This window comes from Pantherophis guttatus, chromosome 2 (genome assembly GCF_059756535.1).
Source record: "Pantherophis guttatus breed Tessera chromosome 2, ASM5975653v1, whole genome shotgun sequence".
NCBI lineage: Eukaryota > Metazoa > Chordata > Lepidosauria > Squamata > Colubridae > Pantherophis > Pantherophis guttatus.
The window spans coordinates 229,360,866-229,382,502 of record NC_142064.1 but is presented as its reverse complement, the minus strand read 5'-3'; the positions used below and the strand labels follow the sequence as shown (position 1 = coordinate 229,382,502).

At 37.3% G+C, this 21,637-nt stretch overlaps 1 protein-coding gene across 8 annotated transcripts in view; it reads right to left on the bottom strand.

The window, feature by feature from the left end:
- RAD18 (RAD18 E3 ubiquitin protein ligase) overlaps positions 1–21,637 on the bottom strand; it is a 139,397-nt gene that overhangs the window by 16,996 nt on the left and 100,764 nt on the right. For all 8 annotated transcript variants that reach the window (XR_015732676.1, XR_015732675.1, XM_087887899.1 and 5 more), the window contains one exon: positions 17,077–17,139. Coding sequence is in view for 6 of the 8 variants with exons in the window: in XM_087887899.1 (XP_087744025.1) it covers positions 17,077–17,139 (63 nt within the window). In the remaining 2 variants the exon portion in view is untranslated. The remainder of the gene's footprint in view (positions 1–17,076; positions 17,140–21,637) is intronic.

Here is a 21,637-nt window from a genome sequence, read left to right as displayed (position 1 = left end):
ACTCAGGGCGGCTTACAATGCGTTAAGCAATAGCCTTCATACTTTTATATATTTATACAAAGTCAGCTTATTGCCCCCACAAACTGGGTCCTCATTTCACCTACCTTAGAAAGGATGGAAGGCTGAGTCAATCTTGAGCCTTGGAGAGATTCGAGCCAGCAGTAAATTGCAGGCAGCTGTGTTAATAACAGGGTGCTTAGACCACTGTACCAGCAAGGCTCTTACGCTTTTGAGTGATAGATGTTCAAAAGTTTACAATTTAAAAGAAAAAATCAACTAAATAAAGCTTTCAGCATCCTAATTGAAATTATGATAATAATCTTCCACTAAGCCATTACCTTGATGTTACTGTGGGGCTTGAATACTCTCAGGAGGATGAGAGCTATTCCAGAAGGTCAAACATACAAGACAGGTCTCATCACAGGATCCAGAAGAAGAATCTCTCTCTCATTAACAATACAGTGAGACATAACTTAGAGAAACTGGAAGTTGCCACCCTGATCAAATAAGGAATGTGTTTGGTGTTGGGAGTTCCTGGGAGGGTGGATTTGATTTAAATCAAGTCGATTTAAATCACGATTTAAATCACTAGTAAAAAAGCTTGATTTAAATCAACCCGATTTAAATAGTAATTTTTAAAGAGCAACTGTCATCTCTGTCCCGCAGCGGCTCCTCCTCTGACCCACAGACCGTCCCATTCACATTAATGGGACAGCTGGTGATGCGGCAGTGACACAAGGTGAGGGACGTGGCAGGCAGCAGGTGAGTGGATGCCTGCTAACAGGCGCTGCCATGCTGGATCTGAAAGGACAAGTGCTCTTTAATATTATATTTATAAACTGCTTAGAAGGTTTCACTTTCCTTTTTACTGCCTGCCCTTCCTCTTCACACTTAAGAGCCTGGTGGTACAGGTGCATTTCTCTTCAAACAATCATACAGTTTGTAGTGTACATAGATTTACAAAACAATGGGATAAAGGAATGTTCCTGAACTTTGTTTTATGATTTATCTCATGGTTACTGTGAAATTGTGTGAATGCATCAATGCAGTGCATGTTATCTCGGCTTGCAGAGCTTGGATTCATTGAATGAGTTTACCAAAAATGTACATATTGCAGAATATACAGATTCATGCTACATAACTAAGCTCCATTTCATGCTGAATAAACTAAATTATTAATGTATCTTAAATAGAAAACTATATTTAGATATATTTTTACTCCAAAAACATTTTATAAAAAAAATAAATTTGATTAAAAAAATCCAATTTAATTTTTTAAAAAAATCCAATTTTTTGATTTTTTAAAAAAATCATCCATTTTTGTCCACCTTGGTTTCTGGATATCTGGTGACAAGTGGGCCACAGGACTCAAAACTATTGGCTGAGCAACCAGGACCAGAAACCGCAGGACTATTGGGAGAAAAATTGCTCACTTGTTGAAAATCAGGAAATAATCATCTGATATTACCAATAGTAATAGGTGCTTTAGTTACAATTCCAAAATATTTGGAGCACTACTTGAACACCACTGTCATTGACAAAATCACCAACAACCAATTGCAAAATGCAGCTTTACTTGGAAAAGCTTGCATCTCCTGGTATTACCTTTAATATTATTAAACGTCATCTGCATATTTCAGATCAAATCAAATCAAATCTAGTCTAACCATCTGGCTGACCATGCAACCAATCACAATAATAATAATAAAGAGTAATGGAATTAAATGTGAAATGGCCAAATCATCAAGAGCTATCAGGCCTACAAGAATTTGGACATTTTGCAGTTAGAAAAAAACATGGATTAAAAACATGATCGGTAAAGAAAAGGGCTGAAGACAAAATTGAACAGTGGAAACACCATCAAAACCATCAATGAAGTCAGAGGTTTACTTCAAATCAAACATACTGTCAAAGAAGAAAAATGTGGATTGGCTGAGATTAGGTAAAATGACGCCAAGAACAAGCATTGAGACCAGTTAAAAATTGAAACTTACTGAAATGTATATAAAAAACCCCCAAATAGTATAATTAAAACACAATCATAATGCTGGCAAGGAAAGGTATGATATAATAATGTATATATAACACCTATAATAATAATCTAGATTCCTACTGTAGTTTAGTAATCATGACTGACTATGTGAAATGGGATAAAAATAAAATTTAAAAGTTCATAAATTAGAAAAGTTCTTAGAGGAACACACTGTCTGAATCTTTAAATTATGCATTATCCATTTATTTCTAAACTTAGGTTTTTGTATTCCAAATACAAAATTTGCCATGCTACGTACCTGCAGTGTAAAATTGCAGCAGACCACACACTATACAGGAACTCGGAGAAAAGAATTTTCTTGCACAAACCTGCTCTTTGGATCTATCTATCTATCTATCTATCTATCTATCTATCTATCTATCTATCTATCTATCTATCTATCATCTATCCATCCATCCAATATATGCCACCTGACATTCTATGACTCTGAGAAACTCACAATTAAAAAAAACATTTAATGAATAAAACACAGCAAGGTGACAGAAACTGGACTGGAACAGAAAAAAAGATGCAGAATCCAAGGGGTTTCTCTTGTTAAAGAAAGCGCTCTTATGCTTAACATAGCCTACTTTGCATTTTTCATTTATTGCCGAAGGGAAACTCTGTGTGATGGATATGGCTACAATTCTAAATGTAATTCAATTTGCTTAATAGATGTTCTTGCCTTCTTAATATGTTAATTTATAACGCAGAATCTGGTTAAGTGGAAAGTTAGACATTTCCTATTATTGCACAGTAAAACAAAAAGGTGTCACCTACTTGGCAGCCCATTAAAATTATCTTGTGACAGTGCAGAGTATTCTACAGATAAAAACTGCAGTCCTTCTAAATTAAAAACAATGATGTATCTTAATTTAGTTGAAATAAAGTCATTTTGGTGCCATTTCCAGTGGTTAAGGCACCAGGCTAGAAACAAAGAGATGGTGACTTCTGGTCCCACCTTAGACTTGAAAGCCAGCTGGGTGACTTTAGGCTAGGGGTGAGCAACCTTAAACACTTAAAGAGCCACTTGGACCCGTTTCCTACAGAAAAAAAAACACACCGGGAGCCAACTTGATGTCACTCACTGCCACCCAGTCACATGATTCCCCCCAGCCACATCTACCCAGCCACAAAACCATTCTCTATGTCTCTCTCCTCCTCTCCCTATCTCCCCTTTATCTCTGTTTGTCCCTCTCCCTATCCTCCCCTTTCTCCCGTGTCTCTCTCTGTATCTCACTCACACTCTTCCCCTCTCACCTCCTCTCTATGTATCACTCTGTATGTGTCTCTATGTCTGTGTGTGTGTGTGTGTGTGTGTGTGTGTGTGTGCGCGTGCGCGCATGTGTGTATATGTGTATGTGTCTCTCTCCCTCTCCTCCTCCCCCACCTCCTCTTGTAACTCCCTGGCCAGGAGCAAACTGCAGCAAAGGCGTGCGCGGGGTGGGCGCTACTCGCTTAAGGAGGGTCTTAACAGGACACGGCTTCTCTCCTGCACTAATGCTCCGGCCATGGCCTTGTCGTGTCATCGCCCAACCCCAGCAGCTCTTCAGCCGAGCACGGAGAGAGAGAGAGAACATGCATGTGTCTTTCCTGAGGCAGTAACTCTAACTCTGTTGAGGCAATTGAAAAGTTCATGTGGATGTGTAATAGTTGCATATTAGGAAGTCATGTGAATTGGCAAAGCAATATGCTACTTTCTTATACAACATAAATAGTAATTACCTTGGGGATTTGTATTGCCATTTCAAAATGAGGAGTTTCCATTCCTGTCCATCACTGGTTGGCCCCGCCCCTCTTATTTCTTTTTTGGACTCCAGCCCAAAGCAACAGGAAGCGAAGGCTGCCTTACATGCAAATGTGGCACGAAGGCAGGTACAGGGCTGCTTCGCTCCTGCACTCTCCGGTGACCCTTCTCAGGATGCCCGGGCCAGCTGTGGCTGAGCTGGGAGCATGCGCAAGCGCGGGGAAACCCTCCTTAAGTGAGCCACTGCCCGCCCCGTGCTCGCCTTTCCTGAGCTTTGGCGTTCACTTGAGGGTCTCCCCGCGCCTGCGCAAGCTCCCAGCTCAGCCACAGCTGGCCAGGGGCTTATGAGAGGGGGAGAGGAGAGTACAGGAGTAAAGCTGCCCTGTATCTGCCTTCACACCACATTTGCGCTTAAGGCAGCCTTCGCTTCCTGCTGCTTCGGGCTGGAGTCCAAAAAAGAAATGTGGGGCGGGGCCAACCAGTGATGGGACAGGGAGCCGCAGCAGAGGGCCCAAAGAACCGCTTGCAGCTCCAGAGCCGTGGGTTGCCGACCCCTGGGCTACTCACTCTCTTTCAGCACAACCTACTTTAGAGCTGTTGTAAGGAAAATGGGAGGAGGAAAGAACATTAGGTATATTTGCCACTATGAGTTATTTATAAGGGGGGGGGGTGCTTATGGGAGATTCAATTTTCTGCAAGGACATATACAGGATTATTTATTAAATTATTCTACAAGGGATTTTACTATGCTAAGAATTCAAAACATTTAAATTCCGAACAAGTAGTTTTCAACTCATCACCCAGATAACTAACTCCAAACAGTTCAGGTAGGAACACAACACCATGGTATATAAAACCACAGTAATTCTAAGACATAACTAAGGTTTGTTGCTTTGTGAAGCCCAGTCAGGTAACTGATAATTTTGCAAAATTGGGAAGGATTTTCTGTTCCGAGAAACCTGATTTTATTTCTGCAGTCTTGATTCTTCCCTATCTTTATAACTAGTTGATTTTTTTCTATCAGAATATTTATATAACAATAATACATCTGAAGAGCAAGCACGCTAAATATGTAGTCTCACGCTTGAAAAAAAGCCAAGTAAACTTTGAAAAATTTAAAAAGAAACGTCATTGTCACCTTCCTGATTTGATTTGAAAGATTACTTTATTTAATAACGTAGGTTATAATAAAATTGGCATACTGAGCGACTACTCTCAAGGTTGCTTTAAACATAGTGGACACTAGAGGAGGCTATGAAATGCAGAGAGATATCTCAACCCATGCCTTAAGCACTTTCCAATGAAACAAAACACTTATGACTGGTTAATTAGTCGTAGTCACTATTCGAAGTTCTGACAGGCCTACTTCGGGGCTACCTATGACCTGGATTTGAAGTTCTTACAGTCACCACTTCCCCCCTCCCCTCGGTTATGTGACTGACCTTTGGATACTTGGCAACCATATTTACGGCCATTTGCAGCATCCCATGATCTTGTGACCATGATCAACAGTTTTGCCAAACTGTTGCCAAAACATCAACAAAACCATGTCCATAAAGAAGTATTGATTTAGATAATGAACACAGTGTTTCCTAAGCGACTGCCACAAAAAAAGATTGTAATAGTTTTTATTACCATCAAGACTTATGACCAGCATGGCCAGGCTGATGAGTAAGTCGATGACTACCTATATATATTTTAAAATAGAATAAATAAGTGCATCAAGCTCAGTTAAAAAACAAACAAATGCTGAATTGTTCTTTGTCGTCATTTATCCCCATGACGATCCAAAAATCTCTTCTCTAGTAATGGCTGGAGAGCAGATCTAACTTCACTTCTAGTATTGGAGGTTTTTGTAAGTAAGTAATATCATTTAAGGCAGTGGTTCTTAAATAGCTCGACCCAGTTAACTCTTTTCTCTGATCTTGAATAATATCATTATCCTCAGCAAAAGAAAAAAAAAAAACAACCAAAAACCCACAAGCATTTTGGTGACAGCAGTTTCAAACTGGATACTTGATTCATCAACAAGCATTTACAAATTGGTCTCTAGGATATGCCTAAATTGCCCTCTTGAGGATAAATTGCCCCCAGTTTTAAGAACCACTGATCAAAGATATGACGTGTCTAGAGAATAGAATGTCAATATACTTCTGTTTGATCTTCTTTGCATCAGTTATTATCTGCCCATTAGTGTATTTTAGAATACTAATTTAATATCAGAGAGAAACTCTCTCTGAACGTGGAAAACTTTGAAAAGATTTTTTCCTCATATTTTATGTCCTTACAGATGTTATTCTAATACTGTTCCTTGTCTTTTTTAATGTTTCATGTTCTTCCTGTTATTCTGTATTTGCAGATTTGGATTTTTTTTATTTTTTATTTTTTGCAATAAAATGTCCAGGAAGTTTTACTCTACCCATGCGATAAACACTTTTAGTACTCTGAAAGATTCTCAGTTCTTCCTCAGCAACCTATTGAGTGGTATCCCACTTGAGGGGCCAATAATCTGCCACTAAATTATCAAACACTTGCCTGTCCATTTGGTTTTCTTGATAAAATATAGTAGTGAATTACCATAACTTTTCCCGACCGGTATGAAATTGTAATTTTCCTATTGTAATGAAGTATTCATCTACTGCCAGCACCATCCTGCATTGCCCTTGATCAATATTGGGGCTTAGCTGGGATGATGTTCATGCTTTAGGTGTATTTGCTGGGAAGATATAGTCTTGAAATACCTTCCTTTCTCATCCCTCCCAGGAAAATTTTCTTCTAAGTGTCCTTCCATTTTTGTGCATACAATAATCTTGCCACTGTCAACATATATAATAATGAAGTTATTATAATACTATGTTATTTGATTCAACTTCTGCAATGGTTGCAGAAGTTGATGGAGTTGGCTGAAATGGCAAACTGACTACTATGATTAAAGAAAAGAACACAAGTACTTTTGTTTCTGAACTTCGTGCTTGATGTGGAAAAGAATGAAACTTTGATTTTGGGTTTTATCGAGTAGATTGACAGATCTTGACAGAAATAGTTTGTACATATTATTATGAAAAAGCAAAAAGCTGTGATTTGATGTTAATGCCTTATTTTACTGTAAAAGAGAGGGTGGAAGTCAATGCTTCTTTTTCTTTTTTCTTATCTTTCCTCACTTCTCTTCCCCATTTTCCCCCCTACTTCTTTTCTGTTTACTTTTGCATTTGTATTTTTTATTTTTTTATAACTCAATAAAAATGTTAAACCAAAATTTTTCTTGCCGGATTAGCAGATTAGTTTGTTGTTGTTTGGGTGGGACAACTACATTTTATATGACCTAATAGTTTAAAAAGAAAAACTGCCTTCATGTTTTGTATTTGAAACCTTACTCAAGTAAGAGAGTTGAGATACATCTGGCTGCTCTCTCTTCAATGCCCGCAAAACGCCTGAATAGCTATGTTAATAAATAAAGACTCTAAAGCCCCACCATATTGAAGCAAAAATGTTCTTGAGGGGAGAGCGATGTTACTACTTGTATGGAATTAATAAAACTAAATCTGACCTGGAAATAAATTATTTACAATCTACAGAATAACAATGATGCATGTCCATGAGACGGTGCAAATGCCTTATTAGACTAGGCAACAGGACACTGAACCCAACATGTAGTTGGCTACTGCATTCAACCAATGTCTGAAAAAACTGCAGACCAATGTGCAGGTGCTGGATTGCTCACCCCAGAACCTAATATTCAAAGACTAACATTCAGAGACAGGCATCTCTGCATGTGATGGCTTCATTGATTTTACCAGTTTGTTTTTCTAAAGCCTTTAACTCAATTCTCCAGCAGTGACTCCTATTATAATTAAATCTAAAAAGTATAATTATTTCCTGTTTACTTGACTCAATTCTTATATTTTAAGTATTTGGGGGCAGAGAACTCACATACATTGTAGTTAATCTAATAATGTAAGAATAATGAAAAACTGTCTGGAACCTTAGGGAGATGGCCTTTGTAAAAATACAAATAATAAATATAAATAATTAAATATTCATCATTCATATTCTTCTACACTTCAAGGTATCTTTTAATCTTTCAATCTGTGCTTTATTGCATGTAAAATGTGCAATTCAAAAATTTAGTAAAGTTCAGTTATCATGACCAGGAACTTATTTCAAATCTAATTTAACACTGGTGATTCAGTGTTAAGAAATTCATAGCTGGGGGGGGGAGGGAGGATATACAATCCCACCACCAAAAAATGCATTAAAGCTACAGGCAGTTAATACCAGATGTTCCATTCCATGACATGAATTAATATGACCCATCTGAGAATAATATGAACAAGAATTTCAACAGCAGTTACCTAAAATCTCTACAACTTCACCAAGTAGAGATCAATTATTATTCATTAATAAGGGGGAAACTATTACAGAAAGCCATTTTATTTCTAAAATTCAGAAAATTATCCTCCAAAGTGTTTTTTTTTTTAAAAAAAAATATATATTTGTGGAGCCAAATCTGGGTTTCAAAACAGTGCACCATATTTTCTGGTAAAATGATTTAGCTCTTGTGACCAGAGAGCTTAATTGCTCCTGAAACACAGCCAGATCAATGTTCACCAATGATAAGACTTGGAGTCTTAACTTATATACACCCGCATAGTCTTGAAGCAACATATGCATCAATACTTCTTCATGGGTTGTAACGGGTGCTTTATTACAAGAAGTGTTACAATTATTCTGAATATGTTGATTGCTGCAGCTAATAGCACAAGGCATATTTAGTCTTCCAATCTTCAGAAACAACCTTCAGCCATATTGACTAGGAACTGCGACTTGAATTAAGTATGTCTTAATTTATGTATATTATACAGAATACTGTAGAGGTCAGGATAAGAGCTGATAGAGACGCACAAATAGACAGTAGTTGGTGGGACTTTTTATAAATTAGGAGGTTTTTTTTTTAAAAAAAAAAGATGTCTCCAGTTTAAAAAGCCATATTATTTTGAGCTAGGCTTAGATCTTTTAATATTCTTGCCCAATATTTTGGTTCTTTCATAGCCAGTTTCCCCATCCATGACTGTTCCCAAGTTGAAACCAAAGCAATCCTATGTCCCTTAACTTCTCCTAGTTCTGAAAAGAAATGAAACTTTATTTCACTGCAGATATTATTACCAAATGTTTTGAATTGAGGTCTCAGAGGAGAGTGCCTTCCAAGATGAATGAATTCTACTTTAGTTGGGGGAGGGGAGGGGGTTGTTAGCCAGGACCACACAAGACTACAAGAGATGCCACCTGCTTTTCTATTATTTATTTCAATCACTAAAAGTATCAGCCCCTAATTTGGCAGTGATATTAATGGGAAAGAGCTCTGGGAATAGCAGATGAGGTACCTGCAGCCTGCATTTTAGACATTTCATTTTGTTCCTTGACAATCAAGAAGTGATTCCTCTCTGCCTCCTGGCTGACTAGCAGAAGAACAAGCAACATTTCCAGTAAAAAAAAAAAGTTAGCACTCCTTATTCTCTATCTTCTAAGAACTTTCCCAATTAGTGCTCTTTCTTCCTTTTTTCAAGAGAATATTTAGTTTAGAACAATGGTGAAATCAATTTTTCTTTTACTACCGATTCTGTGGGCGTGGCTTGGTGAGCGTGGCAGAAGGATATTGCAAAATCTGTATTCCCACCCCACTCTGGGGCCAGCCAGAGGTGCTATTTGCCAGTTCTCCGAGCTGCTCAAAATTTCCGCCAACGGTTAGGGCATTCTCTGTGGGCTCCCCTACCCTCGGAACGAGTTACCCACCGAGCTCTGGACGGCGCCTGATTTCCATTCCTTCCGTCGAGGCCTGAAGACTTGGCTATTTCAACTAATGAGCTGATTCAGATTCTTGGGTTTTATTATTTATTATTATTTGATTTTAACTGGTTTTAATTCGGATTTTTATTGTATGTTTTTGCTTGTGTTTGCCGCCCTGAGTCCTTTGGGAGAAGGGCGGCATATAAATACAAATAAACAAATAAATAAACAAATAAATAAACAAATAAATAAACAAATAAATAAACAAACAAATAAATAAATAAATAAATAAATAAATAAATAAATAAATAAATAAATAAATAATGGAGGGACAGTTTTGGTGCTTGTTTTTTTAACTGTCTTCTTGGCTGAAACTGTATTTTTCCAGTAGGTTCTGGGTAAGAAATTTAAAGTGACATGGAAAAGGCACTAGAGAAGCAGTTCTAAACTGTGGCTTTCCTACTGAATTTGTACATGTATTGGGTTTTGAAAAGGTTAAAAAAAATCTGTTGGAGAGAATATCTCTCTCTGCGTATGCAAAAAACATAACTCAGAGCAGGAATCTAATCTGAGCAATTATTAGTGAAGCAGGTGTATAACTATAGCAGAAATCACATTTAGGGATAGGCAAAGTATGGCACCAAGGTAACTACATTCCACCAGGAGGAAAGTCAGAGAGCAAGAATTCTAGTTCTACATGGAAGTGACACTGAGGCTAACAATCTCATGGACAAAGAGAAGGCAAAGTGATAGATAAAGACGGTGCACAAAGTGCTCTAACGGTTCTCGGTCTACCTCCTTGTGGTCAATATGCTGTGATGCTAAAGAAGCTGGACTACTGAAAGTAAATTAAGAGAAAGACTGGGATACCAACTTTTTTTTTAAAAAAAACAAGACTAGTTTCCAGTGACTCCTATGTAAAATGGAATCTATTTTAGGCTGATGCCAATCCAACAGTGCTGAAATATTTGTCTGACTTATATACTAGGCCTGATCTAATGTTTTTCTTTCAGAACCATTAATGGACAGATATCATAGACTATCTATCTATCTATCTATCTATCTATCTATCTATCTATCTATCTACCTACCTACCTACCTACCTACCTACCTACCTACCTACCTACCTGTCATCTCTCTGCCTTCAACAATGCCTTTTTACTCTACACATCTGCTATTGAGTCATTTTTTTTTCTATCATTTCTATAGAGAACACAGAACTTTGACAGCACCTATTCTACAAGGTTTGCCATGTAGGAAGCTGATTTTTAGGTGTGAGGTTTAAATTGTTCAGATTTTTGCTACTGAAGCTACAAGTGATAGATAACTTTTAAGTGCAAATTAAAATATAAAAACCATAGCATAATTATTTTGCAGTTCTGACACAGGCCAAGAATTACAAAAGTAGCCAATTTGATAAAGGAGAGTCAATTAAAATACTAACTCTACCACCCTTAAAGTGCAGTAAGGCCGGACTTCTGCATAAACCTGTGTGGAAGAACCTTATTTTAAATCACAAGAATTTTAAATATAACCCAAGTTTAAAAAGAGCTTTTCTTGTACAACATCCATTACTCAAAATACTTATCAAGCTAATTTGGAAAGTTGTTGGCTTGGCATACAAGAAAGGGACTACTTCTTTTAATCTGCAGAAAATTCTTAAATTCTTAAAAGCAATAAGCAGCCGTGCATATAATGTGCTTCTTTGTTAAAAGTGCATTTTGAAACACTGGAAAATACTATCAAGCTTACATTGAACATTTACCATTTCTTCTACAAAGTTTGTAAATGTCATGTTCTGGGCAATAATTTGGATTACATTTTCAAATCAAATAGAAATCATTATCATTTTAATAAATCTTATTATTTCTCCTAGAGAACATGTTAAATAATCCAAAGTGCTACTTACTGTTCCAAAAAGACTTTTCTGTTTGCCAAGTTTCCTTTTAGTTTTTTTTTTTTTTTAATCATCAAATCCAAGTTTGAAAAGAGCTTTAGCATTCAAACTGCTTTCTAGGAAACTCTTCTAGAGGGAGAAAAGTTCTATAAAAGGTTTTGCTATCTTAAAATGTTGTTTTTCTTTGAAGTAACTAAAATAGAATTGTACAAAGCTAAAAATAAAATTTAGGATTTTCCCAGTATCATGCATAAATGGCAATTTGTCATAAATGACTATGAAAGAAAAAGCAGCAATCTTTCTTCATTGTTATGAAGGTCTCTAAATTTAGGTTGTGTATTCATGGGAAGGTAGTTGTGGAATCCAGGTGTAGGTCTCTCCTTTGACGGTATTTGCATTTCTAGCATTAGCTCCGGTAACAAGCCCCAAACCAACTCCTGAGTATTGTCCAAGATAACCAGATTAGGATTGAACTGTTTCTGGTCAGTTTTATCTTCCCCTCTTCCAAAATAGTTCTGCCCGTCAAGGAGTCAGTGGATGTGTTCTCTCTGGTACTGAATTTATACTTCCATTCCAGACAATCTGAGCAATTGTACCTCTTCTTCCTGCAGTGAATGTGTGAGTGATTGAGTGTGTGTGGTGCGCGCACATTTGTTTTGTCCCTGGTGTTGAACCACTCCAGGCAATCTGAGCGTTGCATCTTTTCTTCTTGAAGGAGAATGATACTGCCTCATGGGAGGTATAGCAGGAGCTGTGTCTGACTATAGACTGATATGTTTATTCATGGGGAAAGTGTGTTCGAAGAAATTATATTAAAAGGGTCAGAGCACCAGAGTTTGAGAACCCTGAGTTACTCGAACGATTTCATCTGCCCAAATTAGTAAATCTTCCATCAACAAATCTATTACAAAACTGTAACATTTAATACAGGTGAGTTACAGATTTGTAAACATTTGGTGGAAAGTCTGTTTTAGACCATATAAGGTGACTATATCTACACATCACACAGAACACTAAGCTGAACTTTCTTTTATCCATACTTTACTGAAAAAATCGCAGTTAGATTTATACAACACCTTGTATCATAATGAAATAAATCATGTTTAATGCAATATATGAACCAGGTTCATAAATTGAAAGGATTTAAAAGGCATAAACATACATATATATATATATATATATATATATATATATATATATATATATATATATATATATATATATATATATATTATGTGTAATAACCAGATTTCTGGGAGAAAATAGATTAGTTACTATTTGCGGAATAAAACTAAACCTTTCTACAACTACCCTGTTTCCCCCAAAATAAGACATCCCCTGATAATAAGCCCAATCGGGCTTTTGAGTGCATGGCAATAAGGCCAAGCGCTTATTTCAGGGTTCAAAAAAATATAAGGCAGAGTCTTATTTTAGGGAAAACACGGTATAACTACAAACACTATTTTTATAAAATACACAGTTGCATTCAGAATATAATTCAACAGTATCTCTGGCTCTACTGTTCTATCCTCCACCAGTGACAAAATCCCAACAAGAAGATTAAAGTTTGAGTTATTCTGTACAAGTAGTCCTCGATTTACAACCATTCATTTAATGGCTGTTGAAAGTTACAATGGCATTGAAAAAAGTGCCTTATGACTGTTTTTCGTACAACTGTTATGGCATCCCCATGGTCACTGATCAAAATTAGAATGCTTGACAACTGTCTCATATTTATGACGCTTGTAGTGTCCCAGGGTCATGTGATCACTTTTTGCAACCTTCTGACAAGCAAAGCCAATGGAGAAGCCAGATTCACTTAACAACCACGTTACTAATTTAATAACTGCAGATTCACTTGACAACTGTGGCAAGGAAAGTTGTAAAATGGGGCCAAACTCACTTAACAACTGTCTTGCTTAGCAATGGAAATTTTGGGCTCAATTGTGGTCATAAGTCAAGGACTTCCTGTACTGCATCTTTAAGTTATATTCAATCTTTCCCTCTTTCAAAAACCAATGGTGGCATGCTATGCAAGAAAGAAAAACATTTATACAGACAAGTTTCAAATTTACTATTATAGCTAGTTCTTGATTAATGATGGCCATTGGGACCAGAATTTCTGTCATTAGGTGACAGTCATAAAACATGATGTCACATGATCACGCCGCTTAGCAAAAAGCATTTCTAGCATTTCCACTGTTGATGTTAAGTGAATAAACACCATTGTTAAGTGCAGTGTTATGTGGTCGTTATTCATGACCTCTTGCCAGCTTCCCTATTGACTTTGTTTGTTGGAAGCCAGCAGGGAAGGTTGCAAAAGGCCATCACAGAACTGTGTGATGCTATGACATCAAAATTGCAAGCTGATCACCAAGCACCAAGATGGTGAAGACATGGCTGCAAGCAGTGATCATTGTGATGGTCACAACTATGAGAACAGGTCATAAATGCCACTTGCTGAACAGTTGCTGAGCATGTGGTCCTTTAGTAAGAACTACCTGTAACCTCAATATGTCAAAGGATAGAGCCAATTCAAGCACTGTTAACAGGACTCCCTACAAACTTTGAGTAGTCTCTGCAATAACAATTTATGAATGCATTTTCTCAATTTATGCATGCTAATTTTGTTTTGTTTTAATTTACTTCCAGGAGTAAAGTCTGGAGATCTCTCTCACTTTGTATAAACTGCCTGTCAAGTTGATTTTGTTTTTCTTCTTGCTAATCATTATTTCAGGAGAAATGTCAATAGACCCATTTTAAAAACAGGAGGGAGTTATTTAGAACGCTCCTAAGAGTCAACATCTTTGTCACACAAAGTAAAAAAAAACTCTCTGGGCTACCAAAATAAAGAAATGTTATACAGGCTGGGAATATATTCTCTTGTGCCTAACCAAATCAGACACTGCAAAGCTATTGAAGAAACAAAATATTTCGATTTCAACCTTATGTGTAAAGTTTCCCCCCCCCCCCTACACTCAGACTGGATTGGATATAAGTGCTCAATTTAGTCAAGTGGAAATGTGTGGTTCCCAGACTAGAAAAGATATTTAGGTAAACATGTCTGAATTGCCCAAGGCCACTAAATGAACTGTCTATTTACTTGGAAAGACCAGAAGAAAAGCCTAGAAGTTAAACTCTGGCACCTATATAAAACTCTTTTTTTCCCAGAGTGCAAATAATCTGTATGCATATAGCTTCATTCTTATCTATTATAAACAGCTCTGATTAACTGAATCATGACTGAGAGTCTTTTTATTCTTAAATTCTGCATTTGGACAGTCTGAGATTTAGTGCTGAGCTCGAGTATAAAACCTAACAACTGGGAACGATGAACCTTTCCACATTTCCTTCAGCAAAATAAATATATTTCCAAATAAAAACTGAATGAAATAACATGAATTTGTCATGGGAGTTTGCATGAAAAAGGGTAGTACACAGAGAAGGGGGGCGGGGGGAGATAAAGGTAAAGGTTTCTCCTTTCCAGTGGTGTCCAATTCTAGGGGGTGGTACTCATCTCTGTTTCTTAGTCTAGGAAGCCAGTGTAGTCTGAAGACATTTCCATGATCATGTGGCCAGCATGACTATTGGCTGACGTGCATGGCACTTTACCTTCCCACCTAAGTGGTACCTATTTATCTATTCGCGTTTGCATGCTTTCAAACTGTTAGGTGGACAGGAACTGGGGTAAGTAACGGGAGCTCACCACATCGCACGGCACTTTGGTCTCAAACCTGAACTGTCAGTTTTCCAGCTCTCAAGTGTTTTAACCGCTAATCCTTCATGTCCCCTTGAGGAGGGAAAGAGACTGTAATTCCTGATTATTGTTTCCTCTCCTGTTGACTGAATTTGTGTGATTGGAGTATTGGTTTCTGCCAAACTAACGGAGGCAACTTAACATTACATAAAGAAAACAGATTCTAAAGAGCAACCACCACCACCCCCGCCAATCCACTGAGGGGCTATCCTTTTTTTCCCTCCAAATCCAAAGAGTTTGGTTAATTGAAATTGACTAACCTATCACAAAAACACCTGGGTTGAAATTGACTAGATTGCCAGTTCCTTTCTAGAAATAGAGATGATTACTGGTATTTTTCCTGGCTTTATGGAAATCTGGATGGGAGATCTAACAGTCCCAGGGTCTGTGATGGCTTATCACCTCTTCTACATACTCAGGCCAATTTCTCCATTTCTACTTTCTTAGCAGTCGTTCAGTCTCCATTTTCCTCAGAATGGTTCTGCTGCCAATTGTACTGACCTAACCTGTCAATGGCCAATAGCATAGGCAGCTCAGCATTTTATGCTTCGAGTTGTCAAAAATTAAAAAGCCAACCTCTATCAGAAAAGCAAACATATCAAGAGAGCAATTTCCTATGGGTAGATAACACTGAGTGGGAAGGGAAAGGATAGAAAGATTGTGCCAATCTCTGCTTTTAAACTCTTCTGCATACAATGTGCAGGCAGAAACATTGACAACTAATATGCAGGCAAGGTAGGCTGCAGAGGCAATTTTAATATCAACCGTTTCTTTCTGGTTCAAGGATGGGAGGAAAGCACATTACTGTCAATGTGAGGATGAGCCCCAAGGGGATAAGAATGGCAACATGATAATGGAAATACAAGACAGTTTTAGCATTTTCAGTGTTAAGTCTTCATTGACTAGACAGCCTGTTTAAAATCTGGGAAGAGACAGAAGCAACAGTTAAAACACGAAGTCCTGGAAATAAAAGGATACTCATATCAGCTTTTATTCTGCCCTGGCAGAAATGAATAAGCAAAAACTGGGTTGGCTGTCTCTTCCTTCTTTGGCAAACTCTGTTCCTGCCAAAAGCTCTATTGGAAAGGTCAGAGTACCCCCTCTTAAATGGAATGAAATACAATACAGAAGGCAGAGGAAAAGACAGGGATTGCTAACAGAAGAGAACATATTCATCCCAGATTTTTTTCTTCTTGTTGTTTTTGAACTTCCTGCACCATATAGCAGGAGTGTCAAACTTGCTTTCATTGAGGGCCACATCACGGTTGTGTTTGACCTTGGGGGGTCAGGGTAAGTGTGGCCAGGGTGGGTGTGGCCAGCTCGACATCACTCATGTCGGGGGTGCCTGTGGTGGCCCGAGTGCTCAGCCAGTGAAAACGGGCTCCCGAGCTGTTTCCGGCTGTGAAGGCCTCCTCCAACCCTCTGCCAGTGAAAACAGAGCTCAGGAGGGCTGCACGCAGCCTTCCCGAGCTTCTCTGGCAGAGGCACCGTGGGCCGGTCCTTCATTGTTTCCAGGGTGGCCCCGCAGGCCAGATCTAAGTACACCCTGTGGGCCAAATCTAGCCCGCGGCCCTTGAGTTTGACACCCCTGCCATATAGCATCCCAGACTAAAGATGGCATTCTCACCATCAGGAGAAGCTTTTCTGGATTCTAATGGGAAATGGAAGGAACTTGACCTTCAGGAGAAGGAAGCTCACCTGCAACCAAATTTTTTTTTATATGAAGTTTTCTGACTCCAAGCCAAAATAGTTAGCAAGTTTTCCAATCACATTGGCCAAGTTTCCTGCCAGCTGAGTGACCAAAATAAATCAACAATAATTTTATGACATGGAAAACAATGATCTCATTTCACACTTACTTATCTGATGAGTTTGAACACATCCCAGCAATTTCTAAATCTCTTATGATGTCCGAACTGGAGCTGAAAGGCAAAATAAGATTTAGTTTAGACTACTTCTTGAAAATCGTCAGATATATCAAAGAAGTTATTAAATGAATGTGAGAACATTCAGCTTGCCAAATCCAAAGTAAGATAGAAGCTGAGCTGACTTTATGAAAATGCTGAGAGTCTTCTGTCTTTTCCTTTCTCCTCTTTAAAGTTGATCATTGGGCTTTTTAAAAATGGGGGATTATTAAGCACAACTGGGCTGACTGAGTTATCGTGTAACAAGTAAGAAAGAATTCTCTAAGAAAGCTTCAAAAATCAAACTTTTCTTAAAAAGCTACAGAAATCTCTTTGTTTTTAAAGTAGTGTTATAACAATACAGTTCACTTTAAAAACTCTGGCAACGTTTTAATAATTTCTAAGTTTCAGAATTGTACATTGCTATTGTTTAATTTAGGGAAAAATGTAAAGAATTTTAGAATTAATTGAAAATCAATATTAGGAATAAATAAAATAGTTTCTATAGCAAATGTAATATAATAAATGTAGTCTAAGCTGTGATGAAGTCATTTGTTTATCCAAATCCTGCTTCTTAAACAGATAAGTAGCATTAAAGGAATTTATATTCACTGAAACTGCTACTTTTCAAACCCTCTGCATCAAGACGAAATAGTGAAACAGCAGTGAAAAGAAACAAAAGATTATTAACAATAAAATCTCATGAAACCCCCTTCCTAAAATGTGAGTGAATGATATGTTTATTTCATTTACAACACCTTGTAGGAAAGCAATCTCTAACATCCCTGAAGAGATAAAGTGTTAACTAAAAAAATTAAGTTTTGAATACATGGCCTGAATACATATGGTTGAAATATAATCCACTAAGAAAGCTATGATCATGCAGCTAAATAAACATTGTTAATTAGATACAATGCCAGGTACCTCATAATTTGGGAAGTCACAAAAAGGACATTTTTGGTTGAAATTATTATCTCCCCCCATGTGGTCACTTGAAAAGATTAAAAATATTTGGCTCTCCCCCCACCCCCCGGTGTTTGTCTCCTATTTAACAAAATAGTTAAGAACATAACAGCAAGACACTAAACAACAAGGGAGAAATAACTGACAAACTTGAGAAAGAAAAAAAATCTATGCAAATTCATGTCATACTTTGACCACCAGAATTATACTTTTGGAGACCAGAGTGTCTTAAAGGTCGTCCATGACCTTATATGTAACTTGAGACACTTCATCTCAATTGCACCACATCTATGAGTTCTCACATTATAATGGCTAATGGATTAGTCAGAGACGTGGAGGAAGGGGTAAGATAACCTTTTTCTTATGAAATGCTATTGATCCACAGGAAACAAAAATCAATAAAGTTTCTGTGCCTGACAAGGGTCTGTACAAATAAGTCTCTCACCTTTTTTCCATTCATATAAATAAAGAGCTATTTAGGTTAGAAGCAAAAGCTTTCCAAGACTTTTTGACTTGTGCAAAATTCAAGTAAGAAAATTTTCAGGTACATTTCGAGGTCAAATTGCATCAAGAAAACTGTGTCTCATACAACTGAAGTTGCAGTGCATGAAGTTTAATCTAATTTCAAGGAATTAGAAATGCTTGTTTCAGCTCCAAAATGTGTTATGCATATGAGTGTGCCCTACAGCCATTTATTTGATCAATTCACAGTGCTGGCAAAGCTAAATATGTAGTGCCTGCTATCTATTGGTTATTATCTCCATGCTTACCATGTTTTACTATGGAAAACACCTCTGACCTGCACAATCGTAGCAATGTATATTTTTTAAATTTAATTTTCATTGTTGTTTCCTTCCACTTGTAACAGAAAGTCTAGAGAAAACTTCTTTATAATTAGAAGAGGTTTTCGCTGCCCTCTCCTTCTCCCCTCAAAGCTTCTTGCATCTTGTTCATGATCTTGGCTGAACCTTTAGGAATAAATCCATTTATTATGTAGTGCTGACATGCCTGAGAGGACTATAATTTTTGAGCTGTTGGACATATATTACATTTTTTCAAAATGTATTGCTCCTGATTTCAGCTGCAGTCAAAGGTAATTGGGCTAGAGCTGGGAAATGTGGGATGGATAATTATGGGATACATGAGAGGCAACTGGGTAGATTCTTTGAAAGAGAAAATCATTTTCTTAGTTCTCCAGGATCGGTCATTTTCTTTCTAGAGGCAACTGAGTTAAAGTTTAAACCTAAACTTCCCTGGATAAAATAGCAATGCTGTGGGCACTTGATCATCTTAGTGTTCATGACTGCATGTTCACAAATATCACCAGGTATAGGACCAGGAGGTCCTTCCCTAAAGCGTTGCAATATTTTCCCAAGTCTACATATGCTAGCATGTAAAGTAAACTTTGGAAGCCAGCAAATGAGATGTCCCCTGACCTTAAACCAGGAAGAGATGAAGAACAGGCATACATAATGACCTGCTTTGTAGGGTACAAAATTTTTAGTTGACACAAAACAAACAAGCAATTTAAGCAAGCTTTCTTGGCAATTATGATCAAGACCAACACAATCCTTCAAAGTAATGCTTAAAGAGTCTAGAACATAGGTATCAAACTCGCGTCATGTGACATATTGTGACTTTTTTTGCTTTTGTGGAGCTGGGGTGGGGGTGGCATGTGATGCATCTGGCCTGCGGGCCGCCAGTTTGACACTCCTGGTCTAGAACAATTTTTTGCCTTGTGAACAAACAACCAAGGGGTGATAGTCAGAAGCTGCTCGAGAGATATTAGTGCCTTCCATAAAGGCTTGAAATCCTTTATGAAAAATAGAATATAAATTTTAAATTTATAAATTTACCTTCATCCGCGAGAATATAAATTTTACAAATAAACAAATAAATAAAATAAAAGCCAACAGAAGACAAACAGTCTATGTTTTCCTACACTGGACAGTAAGCTGCTTGGTGTGACTATTCACTCTAAATGAATCATAAAAGAATCTTATGATTCTTGATAAATGTATCTTTTATGTACACCGAGAGCGTATGCACCAAGACAAATTCCTTGTGTGTCCAATTACATTTGGCCAATAAAGAATTCTATTCTGTTCTGTTCTGTTCTGTTCTGTTCTGTTCTGTTCTGTTCTGTTCTACTCTACTCTACTCTACTCTACTCTACTCTACTCTATTCTAAATCATGTAAAGGTCAATCTGACAAATGTATTAAGCATAAAAAGGGATGGGTAGGAATGGGCATTCATGAGTCATTCCTCATGCCATTTGAAAGGAACACAAATAACCTCTACTCATTATTCATGAGGAACCGCTCCAATTATTTTCAATATGGTAACAAAATATTTACCAGTTTGGGGCAAAAATATTTGAAAGCCCCTATTGTCGCATGTAACCTGGGCACTTTATTTAAATCATCTTTACCAGCGAATGCACTAAAGTGATTCAGCAACCACAGCAACACGTTGAGACAAGCACCGGATCTTTCCAAGAACTACTTAGGCTTTGGAACTTTGTGTCCTCTCCAATGGCATTCCACAAGACAGCACAAACAGTCCTGTCAACATTCTTCACCAAAAATTTGTGATCACAGAATCTGGATGGATAATTTATCTGAATTTCTCCAGGGGGAAAAGAAATTCTCCAAAAATTTCTCAAGGGCAAAATTCCCTATTAGCGGTAACAGTAGTATTGCTACTTAAAAAGCTCAGTGGGAAGAATTCCCTCATGGCACCTTCTCTCGGGATTTCAGTCAAGTATTGGATGCCAAGAAGAGGCTACAAACTGTGGGAGAGATGGTTGTAAAATAAAATTTAAGTCCTTCACAGATACCCTTTGACCATTTGAACGAATGGCAAATCCGAGTCATGAGAATTTATCCAACATTCCCTTCTTTCAAAGGATTCCTAAGGCAAATTCATCAAATTGAGTGAGAACTAGTCAAGAAAAGCAGAATTTTCTGCATTTCAACAGTGATTTACTGTTATTTTAATGCTAATTTATTCTTAGAAAATGAAGCTTGTTACAAACATTTAATTTTTGGCTTTTCTTGTTGTTGTGGTTGTTAACTACTTGACCTAGCTATGAACAAGTGGTGGTAAAAAATGAAAATTTGGGAAATTTTGATAAAAATAAAATTAAAGGCTAACATTCGTTATCTAATCTTATCTTCCAAAAGATTGATAGTGGATATGATTTTTTTTCTTACAAAAATAGAAAACACAATTTGAAGTCATCTCACCACTGTATAATAAACTATCACAACGTAACTATATGATAAGTAAGAAATGCATGTCCTTTCTCTTTCCAATCCAGAACTTTTGAAAGTTGTTACGTAAAAAGGGTTAGAATTATCTGTCAAAAGAATATGTCTCCAGCAGCTAAATAGAATAGGACCAAATTTGGTATGGCATAAGCAAATAAATAAATAAAATAAAGATGCATTATATCTGGCCAGAGAATATGAAGAAAAAAAAAATCTCCAGTGGATCCTCATAGGAGAAACAGTTGGACAATGGTTCAAAATGTTACTGATTGATCCATT